Genomic DNA, 14,647 nt, shown 5'->3' with positions numbered 1-14,647 from the left:
TTATTGCACTATTGTGAAGTAACACACAAATAATTATCTTATATGCACCAAATCATTTTTTATATGTAATAGATTATGGATAAGTTGCCTTCTAGAAGTTTCAAAAATTTAGGAACTAATTTACTATTTTCTATATGTTAAATGAATTTCTACAAGGTTATCAAAATTAATTTCAAATTGAACTACATGTGCATCTAATAGGATACAAAAAATTGAAAAAAAAATATATATGTTGTTATTGGTGGTGTGTACATGTTTATGAGGCACGAGTCATATAGAGTTGATGCACACATATATAGGCCAAATCAACATATATTTGATAGTTTTATAGTTTTACTATGCACATACAATCAATATAGAGTGTCTCGAGGAGTTGATGTCCTGATAGAGCACGTTTGGTTTCATTTTATAAGTAATTTGAAAAATTGTATCCCAAAAGTACGATGTCTTGCCACTTACAAGGGGACTCGCTAGTCATTGACGCCTTGCCTTATCTCTTTGGAATTGGATCCATTGAATCCGCTACCGCCGCTGATTGTTGCGCTACCGCCTTGCATCCCCTCTCCGCCACCGGCAATGGTGCGCAGCACCGATGCGTGATGCCATGCTACAGAGGCAATGGTGGGCGCTGCTGATGTCAGAAGCCACGGGAGAGGCAATGGTGGGCGGCACTGATGCAGGATGGCACGCCGAAGAGGCAATGGTAGCTACGCTGTTGAAATAGCACGTCTCCATAGTCACACCCTTCTCCCACTATGATTTAAGGTGACGAGTATGTAATAACTTAGCCTAATTAAACCATGTTTAATCTTAAATAAAGTCATTAGAGCATAAAGAAGAACAATTGGCAGTTGTGAAGACAAGTAAAAAGACACTTTTGCCCTCACAAGATGAACAAACGTTTAAACCATAACTCAAATGTTTGCTTAAGAACTTAAGAATCTGTCCAACTAATAGTTGTAGAACTCAACTTCAAAAACTCAAAGTTCAAAACTGTGTCCATTTAAGAAAAACAGATAAAGCCCCAACTTTGGAGCTCTTTATCTAGAATTTTCCAAAATAAACTCAAGCTGAACTCTATACAAAAGGTTTAGAGCTTCAAGCCCTTAACAACTTTGACTAAAGGAGTAAGGTCGAAATCCGCACAGAAGGCTTCCAAAACCTAGGTCAAAGTCAGCTAGTTCGGTCAACCCAGCCTCAATCTAGGCTAAGTTTGGAAGCAATTCAACCATGCATCTTGGCTTAAGCTTATCTCACAAAACTTGAACAGAACACCAGCAAAACCCTTTATAAGACTTTGAGAACTAAGTTTATACAACAACTTCCTCAATTGGACTCTGGTCAAATTCATATCAGAAGCTTTTCAAATTTAGGGCTCAAGTCAGCCAAAAATCCTGAAATTGGCCAAACTGCCGTTTTTGCCTAAGTCTGGAAATCCGGCGTTCCTCCAAACTTTGAAGCTTTGTATCTTCAAATCTGCTGCGAATTTGAACTTGGTTCAATTACAAAAGTTGAACTTGGGACTGAGGACTACAACTTTTGTAAAGGGGGTTAAGGTCGCGCGGTTCAAAAATCTGGAGTAATTGCGCTTGAAGATCGGCCCGGTGAAGAAATCCCGCAAATCCCTTGGCCCAAAGCGCGCCAGAGCACGCACGCTGCGCGCTCCAGAGCACTGCCGCCGCGTGGCGTGGCTTCACCGGTGAAGTCGTCTCGCTCAGTCTCCAGCCCGCAAGACGTCGCCTCGCGCACCCCGCCACCAGTCCCACCTTCTCCTGGCTGCTCCGCCTCGCCCGAGCGCACGCCTTGCCCGCGGTCCTGCCCAAGCGCGCGTCCCCGCGGATGCCTGCTTGACGCCGCCGCCTCCGCCACCTGCCACCCCGACCGCGACGCCTTGGACTCCGCCTCGCCAACCCAACGCCCCGGCAAAGCCGTTCCTCGCGCGCACGCTCATTTCGCCCGAGCCTGTAACCTCGCCTGCCGCACCCCGCCAGTCAGCCCCCCTGTCCGCCAATGGTGCCGCTGCCATTAATGGCCGTAGCAGCACGCGCCGCGCCCCTCCGACCCATCGGCCAGCCGCACGACCCGCACGACTATAAAGCCTCCGCCAGCGCCGCTCGTGCCCGCCTTCCCTGCTTGCCCTTGCCGCCCGCCAAGCTCCCCTGCACCACATCCAAGCATCACCGCTCAGTCCTCCCGTGCAGCTCCCCCTTTCGCGCAGCCTCACTCTGCGCCAACGCCGCAAATCGCTCCGCCACCACCTTGCGCAGCTCAAGCCGCTGACCATTGCCGTCACCAAGCTTCAACGCCACTGGAACGCCGCCGCCCAGCTCCAACGCAGCCGCAGCATCGCCTTTCGCCGTTCTGCCTCCACCGAGCCCCCTCTGCACCCCAACCGCTGCCAATTGACTCCCGATGAGCTCTCGCGCCTTTCCCGTGACTTCTTGCCTTGGATTAGCCGGCGCATCGCCGGAATTTGGTCGGACCGCCGTCGGGTGCGCCACCGAGGGCACCCCTGTGTCTTCTTGTTTCTTCCAAGAGCTTTAGTGCAAAAACCAGGGACCCCTACGCAAATAAAGTATAGACTTGAGGGCTAAACCGTAAGTTTGTCACGGTTTTTCTTTTATAATCGGTAGAAAATGTATTTAACTTTGGAAATTCACCAAAACTCGTAGAAAATTCAGAAAAATATCAAACCAATTTTGCTAGACTCAGTACAAACGTGTAGTTTCTAATTAAAATGTCTCAGCTAGGATTAATATTATATGTTTTAATCCTTGTTTAAGCCATTTCAATCATAATAAATTGCAAAAAAAATGCTAAAATAGTAAATCCATCTCTCAAGTGTTTGTTTTAGAGAATGAAAGCTTATAAAAATGATGTAGAGCCTAGCTCAGATGTCCAAATCTCTATTTTAGTTTTATCGTGGAAATCTAAGATTGCTTTTGTCTTTTTGCATAACAATTAAACTAGAGATGAGAAAATGTGAAACAAATTGGAATAAGTCAGTGGTGTGGTATAGTTTGTAGGAAAAATATAGAACCTGATCAGAAGCAGAAGAAAAACCACTTTCCTTTTTGGGGGAAAAATAAATGGGAGTAATGTATGGAAAAAGATGCCCTTCGCTAAAAATTATGAAAAATTCACCAAAGGTTCTATTTCACCTATGGAACCTACTGTTAAAATTTCATACCCAAATTCGTTATGGTTTCTGTCTTAAAAATAGTTAAGCACACACTACCTTATCATAATGAAACAATTTTAATTATTTTTGTGCCACTCTAATAAACCTCAAATTTATGCAGTAGCTTAATCATGACAAGGTTAAGTTGCTGGTAAAGTTTCAGCTCCGTAGCTTGCTGTTGATAATAGAAATAAAATTTGGGAGATGAACCAAATTAAATGGAAGAAAGAACCTTAAGTAAAGGTAATAGTCTTTTTCGGAAGAGGTACAAAAGAACATTCAGAAATAGGTTAACTTTCCAATCTAAAGTTTAATAAAGTTAAGTTGTATATATGTACACAACACAATTAAGTCAACCGGGTTTACACCATAACACACCTTACCTTATGCAGATAAAGAAGGTGTAGAACCTGTGAATGTGGTCATGATGTAATTTATACTTCAGTGCTAATTCATGTTTTGCATCCTATGAGAAGGCATGGTAATAGAACTTGATGCATTTGCATTGCGTGTAGAGCTGAACCTTGCTGACGGAATATACGAGCTTCACCCGGTGCCAGAAGAAGGAGCCGTAGCTGATCTGCAGCAAGTCGGAGCCGAGCCTTTACCGGAGCAAGCCGAGGATCAGTTCGCTAACTTCCCATGTGAAGGAAAGCCCCGGAGCATAAATTCCTATCTTTAACTACTTGCAATATATTTGGTTGCTTTATTGTGCATTTACATTTTTAGGAATTGATTCAAACCGTAGATGCATGAATTAGTGCCCTTTGATCTGAACACTAGTATGATAGGCCGAGTAGTTTCAATGCTTAATAGGACTCGGTAAAAGTCAAGTGATTGACTGTCACTTGTGAGTTATAGGAGTTGTTTGCTTTCCTTTTGTTACAACTATAAGGACGATGGACGGGGCAGGGCTCTGTGAACTATTTTGGTGGTCGGTGGATTGCCCCGTCTGTCTACATGAAACTGGACTAAGGTCGAGATGTGATAGTGTTCATGATCAAGTGTTGAAAGTACTAATCTCATACCTAGTATGGGATGGGGAAGCCTAGTACCTGAACCGGAACATGAGCGGATTCCACTGTCTCTGGAATGGAATTCCCTTACGGCCGCATGTGGTGACAAGTGCGGTCATAGAACGGCAGAGGCCGGGTCTATGGAGCCTTGTACCAAGGGAAGTGGGCCCGACATGGGTCTGGGAATTGATGGGGATGGCTGACAAGTGAAGCGACCCTTCGCGGTGCGCGGATGTCGTGAGGTTAGGTTCGCCATGCATGGTTAAGAAATTCGAATCGATTCGTCTGCCTCTCACAGTTTGGGACTACTTGATTGCTATGCTACACTGAGTAAGAATAAAAGATGATGATGATCTAATTTTGTTACCTGTATTAATTGCTTGGAAACTATGCTTGGTTTAGTATAGTTGTAACTTAGAATGGTAAACAACAATAGAACTTGTGGCTAAAATGTTGAAAGTAAGGACCTACACTAGTCGCTTTTGGCAAAAACAAACCCCCAGAGCCAAAAAGCTTGCATGTCTAGGTGTTGGTGGAGTAGTACCACCGGTCTGTTAAGTCTTGTTGAGCATAGTCGCTCAGCCTTGTTGTGGCACATCTTTTCAGGTGATGTTGATACGCCTGAGATCGCCGCAAGTGGCACTTAGCCTCCCCAACTTCCTCCTGGTTGGACGGTTGAGTGGGATCCCTCCTCGGATGGCGAGGACCGGGATCATTGATGTCATGATCGGCTTCATCATGATATCCTGCAACGACGTTTAGCTTCCGCTCAGTTTTTTCTGTTATTTGAGAACTCTGCAAACTTAGCTTCAATTTCGAACTTGAGGTTGTAATAATTTAATGCACTTGTTTAATTGAGATGGACTGTTGTAATCTCTATAACCACTCGCCTTCGTGCGAGTCTTGCTTTCTCGATCCTGAGATAAGTGGTTTATCGGATGAAATCCGACGGACGACCAAGTTGACTTGTTTAAAGTACATGATCGCGTGTTAAGCGGCTTAAGTGTGCTTTAGCCAAGTTAATTTGGGCGGTTCCGCCATAGAGTACTAGTTAACTTTGTCTTTTTAATGTCAATTTGATATAACATTGAGTTCACATGTTTTTTTATGTAAAATAAATTATATTTTATTGGGAATTATACACATATTTTAAATTTTAATTATATTTCCAATCTTTACTGGAATTACTCCAAATGTTTTAATACATAATAATCCTAAAATATTATCAGGAATTTCTAAAAATTTTCACGGGACTATAACATCATTATAATATTCCCTAAATGTTTGGCTAAGAAAGATGAAAATGGGGCAATCATATACTTCATTTAGCTTTCAAAGCAGATCATAGCTTTCGTAGTCTTTCCATTCATTTGAAAGATTCAAGGTTCTTAATAGCTAACATTATTTTTATTTCAAGATTATATGCTAATTTTTAAATGGAAAAGTAAAATATATATGAGTAGATGCAAATACTCAAAACTTTATACTTTATTATCTACATAAATAAAGATAAATAAATCCACCTAACTCCAAATTTTGGCGGAAAAATACCTGCCAAAAAAACTAAAATTTCGGGCCTGCTTATATCTCCAACAACCGCTTAGCCCGCTCCCCGCACCTTATCTCTTTAAAGCGCACTTTCCCATCTCTACCTGAAGACAGGTGATGGCAAGATCCTGGTGACGCAAAAAATGGTGAACCGAGTACCTCTTGTTTGTATAATTAAGTGGCATGCTTTTATATTGTCTGTTCATGACATACTCATGACTAGATTTGTTTTTGGTTTGAATATTGTGTGTCCTGTATCCTTCGGTTGTTTGTAAGGTTTATTTTTATCTAGTGATTAAGAACTTTTCGGTATGAATTCAATTTGGACATGTAGTGTCATTTCTTTAAACACCATGACTTTTTGAATATTTCATAATTCCTTTTTCCATATATAGTGTTTGAGATAGGAGGATGGAAACAACTTATGTGGATACTACACATATGAGTTCATCCACAGCTTTGTAGGTCCAAAGCAATTGACGGGCCGGGAATGGGAAGTACGTAAACATAATTCATAACAATTCATTATTTATCATTCTGCACATGTATTGATTTAAAATGATGATGTTTGCATGTGACAGATTTTTGAAATGAGAGAAGAACTGCTCACCCCAGAACGAGCAAGGGCAATTCAAGAACAACTATGTTGATTCCTTTTGGAGGAGCTCGTAACACTACTAGGGAAAACGACTTTAGTATCGGTTGGGAACCCCCTTTAGTACCGGTTTCGCAACCGGTACTGACAATTTGGTACTAAAGGTATTAAAAATGAAAAAAAACAAAATCCCCCCCGGCCCACCCTCCCGACCTTGCCCCCCCACCCCCCACCCCCCCCCCCGTCCTCCTCCGCCACCCGGCCCCCTCTCCGCCCGACCACGCCGCCTCCTCCTCTACCCGCCCGCCGCTCGGCCCCTTCCACCTCCGCCCAACCCTGCCACCTCCACTACCGACCCCCAGCTCCGCCCAGCCCTGGCGCCTCAACCTCCGCTCGGCGCCCCTCCACCGGCTCCCACCCGCCGTCACCGCCGCCGCGAGCTCCGCCCAGCCCCGCCGCCTTCGCCTAGCACCTGCCTCCGCTCAGCCCCGCCGCCGCCAGCTCCCGCCCGCCCACCCGCCGTCGCTGCTACCGCAAGCTCAAGAGATAGAAGAGTGCGAGGGTGAGAGAGGAGATCGAGAGAGATACATGATAAGAAGACGGATGGGAGTCTGTGAGAGAGAGAGAGGGGGCGCCTGCGGATAAGATAGAGGAGTCCGTGAGAGAGAGAGAGGAGAATTTTATTATGATGGAAAAAATGTGGGGTCAACTTCAAAACAATGTGGACTCGAATGATGACATGTAGTGTACTTGTAATATTTGAAGTGTATGTAAATTGCATATAAATATAATATATGTAACTTTTACTATGCTAGATTAATATATATTAGCGTTATATTACTACTATATGCAAACGGATACTGTATACGAATACGAATATGAATAAAAATACAAATTAAAATGAAATGAAAAAAAGAAAATGAATAACCATTTAGTACCGGTTAGTGAAACCAACTAGTCGGTACTAAACTGTCATCCACAATAGCGCGACGTGGCTCGCAGTTTAGTTATTTGGTACTATCGACCGGTACTAAATGGCACATTTAGTACCTGATATTTTTGCCGGTACTAAATGGCGTGGCATTTAGTACCGACCAAGCGATACTGGTCAAACGTCTGGTACTAAAGGGGTGTTCCTGACTGGTACTACAGGTCGATCATCCACCAGTGATATAGGATCGGAGGTGTTTGTGGTTCTACAAGGTTTGGGGATGCTAGGTTGATGCCAAGGACCAAGGTGGTCAGATATGGTGGAACCGGGAGGGTTGGGTGGGGATATGGTGGAATTCCCATTCCACTTGCTGTTGTCGATAGTTGTGTAGTTGCTTGCGGGCTTACGGTTGAAAGATAGCTTTGTTTGGTTAGTTGACGTTTTGTTGTCGTTGCTCGTCCCTTTAGTGTTGTTTAGTGTTGTTGTACTGTCCACTCTAAAGCTCTTCTTTTTAGTATAATCAATCGGCTGTTGTATTGGCTCTAGTCTTTTTTTTTAAATGAACTCCTTCAAACTTCTAGGAGAAACACATGTAAGAAGATGAACTCAATTCTGAACTATTCGTGGGGAAATTCCAAGGAAAGCATACACATCATAGTGCTCAATGATATCTGCAACTTTGCAGCTAACATTTTTTTACTTTAAAATCATCCAAAGTTTTGGAAAATAAAATTTCAAAATGAATAACCCAATCACTATCAGCAAGCTAGTAGACGTAGGTGGGATGGTCAGGATCCAGGGAAGGTCTACAACTATGGCGGCCAGGGCTCCAGCCCCATAAGGACTTGCAGGTCATGGAGGCCTCATCAAAATTGTGCCATAGATGTAGGAGATCTCCAGTAGTGAGAGGCAAGATGAAAGAAACAGGAAGAGGGGGGTGCACGTGCATGTGTGTTCACGGAAGTCACATGATTTTACATATGATCATGAAGGTGACCTAGGTCCAAAAGGGTTCTTGTATTTTTTATGAGCGGTTATAATCCCTAACTAACAGCAATGCCACTTCTGAACCAGCACTGATAGCAGTTAAAATGTAGCTTTCCGAATCTTACCAAGTCAAACCAAGCCTTACATACGTATGAAAAATACAAGAAGATCGACTACTGTGCGTTACAACCTAGAGAGATAAGGTCGAAAGTGTGGCTTCCAGGGGCGGATCTGGGCCCCGGGCTGCCCGGGCTGCAGCCCGGGGCGAGGCCCAAGAGTAGTGGAAAATTTCTTCATAAAAATAGTATAAAAAAGCATTTTGGCCCATTAGCCCACCCCGAAAAGAAGCTAGCCCAGGCGGAAGGCGTCCAGGCGGCCCAACAACTTCAGGCGGCCCAACAACTCCCATCGGCCGTTGCCCTAGTTCCGGCCGGCCCATGTGAGCATGCGCGGGGCGGCCTCGATCCGGCTCCCCCGACTCTGCTCCTGCCCGAGCCGCCGAGCGCCTGCCGCCCGCTCGCCTGGTCGTCCGCGCGCGCGCCGCCCCCCCCGGCCCCGCCGCCCCGGCGCGCCCCTCGCCGGCGGCGCGCGCGCCCCCGCCGGTCGCCCGCGGGCCGCGGCCCCGCGCGCCGCGCCCCCTCCGCCCGCCGGTCGCCCGGGGCCCCGCGCGCCGCGCCCCCGCCGCCCGCCGGTCGCCCGCGGCCGCGCCTTCGCCGGCCGCCCGCGCGCGGCGCGCCGCCACCCGCGGCCGCGGCCCCACGCGGCCGGGCCCCCGCCGGCCGCCGCGCCGGCTGCCAGTGCGCCGCCCGCGGCCCCGCGTGGCCGGGCGCCCGGGCCCCCGCCGGCCGCCAGGGCGCCGCCCGCGGCCGCGCCCCCGCCGGCTGCCGCCCGCCGACCCGCCCCCGGCCCTCGCCGGCCGCTGCCCCGCCGGCCGCGCCGCGCGCCCACGCCCGGCGGCCGCCAGCAGGCCGCCGCCCGCCGGTATGCATTTTTTTTTTTTGAAATTGCTATTTCTATGCAATTTTTTTTGAAATTGCTATTTCTATGCAAAGTAATGATAGTGAATATTTCATTTTATTGATTTGAGCAGGAAGTATTTGAGTCTTAGTTTGCAATTGCAATATTTCATGATCATAACTTAGAATGGAGAAATACTATGCTAAAAAGAGTAGTGCCGAAAGTGTAGAGAGCCGGGTTGAGCAAAAAAGACCACGGATTGAACTTGATATGAGAGATATAGTTGCTGATCCAGGAGAAAGGAAGCCAATTGATGATTTTCATCATGACATTAGGGATGAGGCAAGGAGAGCATATCTACAGATAGGTCCATATAGGCCAGCTGGTCATAAGTTTCCAAAAACGAAAAAAGATGGTAAAGGCCAATCAAGAGGATTTGTTGGATCATGGTTTGATCAATTTGATTGGTTAGAGTACAGTGTAGCCAAGGATGCAGCTTATTGCTTTTATTGTTATCTCTTTAGGCCACAACAAGCTGGGTTTCATAGTAATGATACATTCACCAAAGTTGGATTTAGAAATTGGAAGAATGCAAAGAATTGTTTCAAGGAGCATGCTCAATCAATTGATGGCTTTCATAATAATGCAAGAAAGCGTGCACTTGATTTCAAAAATCAGAGGCAAAGTGTTGAACATGTATGGTCTGTTACAAGTGCAGCAGAAGAGGAGGCATATAAAGCTCGTTTAAGTATCATGTTAGGCATTGCTAGATTTCTCCTTTTGCAAGCTTTAGCCTTTCGTGGACATGATGAGTCTAAAACATCAAGAAATAAAGGGAACTTTATGGAGATGCTCGAATGGTACAGAAAGAAGGATCCTAAGGCTGCACTTGTGACTGGTGAAAATGCTCCAAGGAATAATCAAATGAGTAGTCCAATGGTTCAGAAAGATTTGGCTAGGGCTTGTGCAGAGGAGACAAGTGAGTTAATTAAAAGTGAAATAGGAGATCGTTGTTTTGCGGTTCTTGTCGACGAGGCTCGTGATGCATCTATTAAGGAACAAATGGCTGTGGTTGTGAGGTATATACCTTCTCTCTATTTGGTTATTTTATTAGTTTTGTTTTGTTGCTTTCAAGTAACACTATTTTCTCTTTTCTCTTGTAGGTTTGTCAATGATAAAGGAAGTGTGATTGAGAGGTTTCTTGGCATTGAACATGTAGCTGACACCACATCAACTTCACTAAAAGAAGCATTGGATACTATGCTTAGAAGATATGGTCTATCTATTTCCAAGATTAGAGGGCAAGGATATGATGGAGCTTCAAATATGAGAGGACAATTTCATGGGTTACAAAGACTGGTATTGAACGAAAACCCATATGCCTTTTACATCCATTGTTTTGCTCATCAATTGCAGCTTGTCGTAGTTTCTGTAGCCAAGTGTTGTGGCTCAACTTTTGATTTCTTCAATTATGTCACTTCAATCGTCAATGTTGTTAGTGCTTCTTGCAAGAGGAAAGATCAACTCCTTCAAAGTCATCATGATAAGCTTGTTGAGCAGTTAGATAGTAGTGCTATTTTTTCTGGGAGAGGGAAAAACCAAGAAACTAGTCTTGCTAGGCCTGGTGATACACGGTGGGGTACACATCACAAAACATTGGCACGTCTTATGATCATGTGGTCCTCTGTACTGGAGGTATTGGAGAATATTAGTGAAGATGGAACTGATGGGGAAAAAAAAACTACAGCCTCTGGATTGATTCAAAGAATGGAGTCATTTGAATTTGTGTTCATATTACATCTTATGATTAGAGTACTGGGGATGACTCAAGACTTGTCACAATGTTTGCAAAAGAAAAATCAAAACATTGTTCGTGCAATAGGATTGATTGGCTCTGTGATGAGAAATATGAATGAAATGAGGGAAAATGGTTGGGATGCTCTTTTTGAAGAAGTAAAGGAGTTTTGCCTCCTCAACAACATAGAAATTCCTAATATGGAAGATATGATACCAGTTAGAGGTCGTTCGAGATGTCGTGGTGCTAAACTAGTGAGTTACTACCATCATTTTCATCATGGAATTTTCAATGTTGTGATTGATCAAGTTTATTGTGAGTTAAACAATCGATTTCCAGAAAGATCAACTCAACTCTTGAGATGCGTTGCTTGTCTTGATCCGAGGGATTCTTTTGCCAACTTTGAAGTACAGAAGTTAGTTGAGCTTGCTAAGATTTATAAAGATGACTTCTGTGATTATGACTGCATAAAGCTTGCGGGTGACCTTCCTATATTCATTGATGAAGTTAGAAATGATGATAATTTTGACACTTGTATTGATCTTGGTAACCTTGCTGAGAAGATGGTTCAGACTGGAAGAGATACAATTTTTCCTTTGGTGTATCGTCTCATTGAACTTGCATTGATTTTGCCGGTGGCAACAGCAACAGTTGAAAGAGCCTTCTCTGCTATGAATATTATCAAGACTGAACGAAGAAATAAAATGAATGATGATTGGTTGAATAATAGCATGATGTGCTATATTGAGCGAGATTTGTTTGCGTCGATTGAAGATGAAAAAATTCTAAAGCGCTTTCAAGGCTTAAGAAACCGTAAGATGAATTTGCCAAACGAGGGCTCAAGGTGCGTGTTGTTTACTTGTATTAGTCTATTTCAATACATTATATAGGGTTGATATGTTGAAAATTTTAATGTAGAATTGAGGACGTCGGAACAAGTGGAAGTGGTGTTAATTCATGAAGACATGTATGGTTCTTTTTTATCATGGAAGACTCTTAATTTGGTAATTTTCTACCTTCAATATTCTATGTATTGTTTGAGTCTATTGGTTGAATTGTGCTCTTTGAAAAATATATTATATCTAATAGTGTATGGCTAGTAAAATTTTAAGCCTTATATTAGTTAGCCCGGGGCGGAGCCCGTTTCTGGATCCGCCACTGGTGGCTTCGAATTCGTTTATTACAAAGTAGACTGCAATATACTCATGAATTTTGTTTATTCATTTATGCGAGGTAATGAGAACATCTAGAAGAAAATACAGCACGTTCTTATAAGATTACAGTAGTGACTATTAGTGCCTGATTGTGTCCTTTCTCGTTTCTCCCCAAGCTATCTGAAAGGCACTGCTTGCTCGCTCTCTTGGTTGAGTGTTGCAGAGCACTTCACATTTCACAAGAAAATTACTCCGTACATGTTACTTCAGCAGGCACCAGCCCGGAATCCGACTTTACCCTGGCCGGCGTCGTAGAGCACCTCGAGCGTGCGCTGATTCACGTTGCCGATTATGCCGAGGCCGACGTCTGGCCCAGACTCGGTGAAAGCGAGGCAGTCCTTCAGTAGAATCCCGTTGTGGACGTCGAGGTCGACGGTGCCGCCGCCACTGAAAGTGAAGGCAACCTTGGGCACGGTGACGTTGCTGTAGCCGGTGAAGTTGTAGCAGGTGTCAAGGTCACCATTTGGCAACAGCGGGTACGCCTCCATGGCCTTCCGGAACGCCGCCTGCAGCGCGTTGTACGCGGTTTGCGGGAGCCCCGTGATGACGGTGCCGGAGTCGATGATCATGCCTCCCCGGAACGCCGACGGCGGGATGTCGAGCTGCTTCCCAGCCACGCTGATGCCGGTCAGCGTCACCATGTAAAACGTTGCCGTATCAGAGAGGTGGCTCATCGGCGTGAACACGAAGCCCGACGTGTCGGCGGCTCTCGGCGCGCCGAGGGCAAGAAACCCGGCGTCGCTGTTTAGCGCCGGGAGGCAGTACGAGAAGGCGCGGCCGTAAACCGGGGACGTCTGCACGACGAGCGACTCCGGCGCGCCTCCGAGCCCGACGAGACCGTCGTACTTGTCGTTGTCGCCTCGCTGGTCGCGGCCGCAGCCGAAACGGAAATCCTCGACGGTGACCCCGGGCGCGAGGGTTAGCGTCTCGGTGCTGTACACGCCCCTCGTCTTGGATCCGTCCCCGTACTCTACGCGGTATCCGCAATGGGCGCCGCCGTCCGTGCAGCCGTTCTGGTAGCGGTCGGCGGTGAGGTTCTGGCACGCGGCGGTGTCGCAGGGGATGGAAGCGTAGGTGGAAGACTTGGTCGGGTCGAACAGCGGGTCCTTCTGCGGGTAGCACGCCGCGGAGTTGCACGGCGCGCACTGCACCCACGACAGGTCGCTGCCGGTGTCCATGAGGAGGACCTGCGACACGGCTGGCGTGCCTAGGCCCACCGTGACCACGTACTCGAGAGAGTCCACGGATCCGCCCAGGTGGGTTGGGATGCTCACGTTGGCATCGTCGTCTCGCGTACTCACCATGCCGTTGGATGCTCTGCTCATGATGAAGTTAGCACGAGCGCGGCTTAGGCGGAGTCTCTCGGCAAAGGACAGCTTGTGAGAGGACTGTGACGGCGCGCATGGTCCATGCCGGTGCACTACTGGCACGGAGGCGCGGCCCAGTTCCAGGTTCGCTGAAAGTCATGAATATGGTTACTTGTGTTAAAAGTGTGCAGGCCACGCGATCAAGGTACAAAATATTGAGGCCATGTACTTGTGGATGCAGAGCATAGTGATTTCGACTCAAAAGACCTGGTTTGCACCACTACGAAGCCATTCCGGTGGCCTCCATGAGCGATGTAGTAGTAGCTAGACAAGAGAACGAATAGAAGCAGACGAGATAAAGCCATGGAAAACTATGTGAGCTCTGTACAAAGAGAATATTAGGAGGACCATCTAAGTTATGGATCAGTTATATAAGAGCGTCTCTACTTGGATTCACCGAGATTCGGCGTGAAGGTGCGAAGACTGCTAAGACGAAAAGCTGTGTCATCCATTGTCCTCAAACTCTTAACAAGTACGGACGAAATTTCCCATTGTAGTGTATGTTGCTGCTTTGCCACGTACGCCATTTCCTTGTTATTGACATACATGTTTCAATCCTAAAGCATCGTCATTTCTGAACTTTTAGCCATTTAGCATATAATATAAAAAATGATTTTTAGGAGCGTCTCATTTTTTTTCCAGGATCAAACTGAAAGGTCCCCTGCTCCTAAAAATTGGACATGCTACCGTAGCTTACCACCCGCGCCTAAAAATGGATTTTCAAGCACGGATAATGCGATAAGCCACCTCTGAAAATAACCCCCATTTTCAGGGGCGGCCGATGGGGTGAGCCACCCCTGGAAATCCATTTCTAGGGGTGGACCACGCGGTCATCCACCGCTAAAGATGGAAGGCACGTTAAAAAAATATGCGGTTCGTCACATGGGCCCCACACACCCACCTTTCCTCTCGCCTTATATTTTCCGCACCACCTAACAACTTTTCATCTCCCTCTTATCCTTTCCTCTCCCTTATCCTCTGCTCCCCCTCTCTTGCTCTGCACTAATGCCGAGGCGCGGCCGGCGGCCCTATTGCACGTGGGCTGGCGGCGGCCGC

General features: G+C 46.1%; 2 protein-coding genes across 2 annotated transcripts; one reads left to right on the top strand and one right to left on the bottom strand.

Moving 5' to 3' along the window:
- The first annotated feature begins 10,064 nt into the window (after nucleotides 1-10,064).
- On the top strand, nucleotides 10,065-12,161 carry LOC140222587 (uncharacterized). The gene is made up of 3 exons (XM_072293427.1): nucleotides 10,065-10,194; nucleotides 10,351-11,841; nucleotides 11,943-12,161. The coding sequence occupies exons 1-3, from the start codon at nucleotides 10,065-10,067 to the stop codon at nucleotides 11,969-11,971; spliced, it is 1,650 nt and encodes a 549-aa protein (XP_072149528.1). The 3' UTR covers nucleotides 11,972-12,161.
- Nucleotides 12,162-12,430: 269 nt separating this feature from the next.
- On the bottom strand, nucleotides 12,431-13,687 carry LOC117853476 (aspartyl protease family protein At5g10770-like; the record flags this gene model as incomplete). Its single annotated transcript, XM_072293426.1, has 1 exon — nucleotides 12,431-13,687. A coding segment is annotated over one exon (1,257 nt), but the record flags the coding sequence as incomplete, so codon positions are not given.
- Between the last annotated feature and the right edge of the window lie 960 nt (nucleotides 13,688-14,647).

The sequence above is a fragment of the Setaria viridis genome, chromosome 4 (genome assembly GCF_005286985.2).
Source record: "Setaria viridis chromosome 4, Setaria_viridis_v4.0, whole genome shotgun sequence".
NCBI classification, from domain to species: domain Eukaryota; kingdom Viridiplantae; phylum Streptophyta; class Magnoliopsida; order Poales; family Poaceae; genus Setaria; species Setaria viridis.
The sequence above is the reverse complement of the archived record's forward strand: the minus strand, read 5'-3'. Positions and strand labels throughout refer to the sequence as shown.

Coding starts and splice junctions, on each gene's coding strand:
- LOC140222587 (XM_072293427.1), top strand. CDS start 10,065: ATGCTCGAATGGTACAGAAAGAAGGATCCTAAGGCTGCACTTGTGACT. Junction 10,195..10,350: donor GGCTTGTGCAGAGGAGACAA/GTGAGTTAATTA, acceptor GTTGCTTTCAAG/TAACACTATTTTCTCTTTTC. Junction 11,842..11,942: donor CCGTAAGATGAATTTGCCAA/ACGAGGGCTCAA, acceptor TTGAGGACGTCG/GAACAAGTGGAAGTGGTGTT.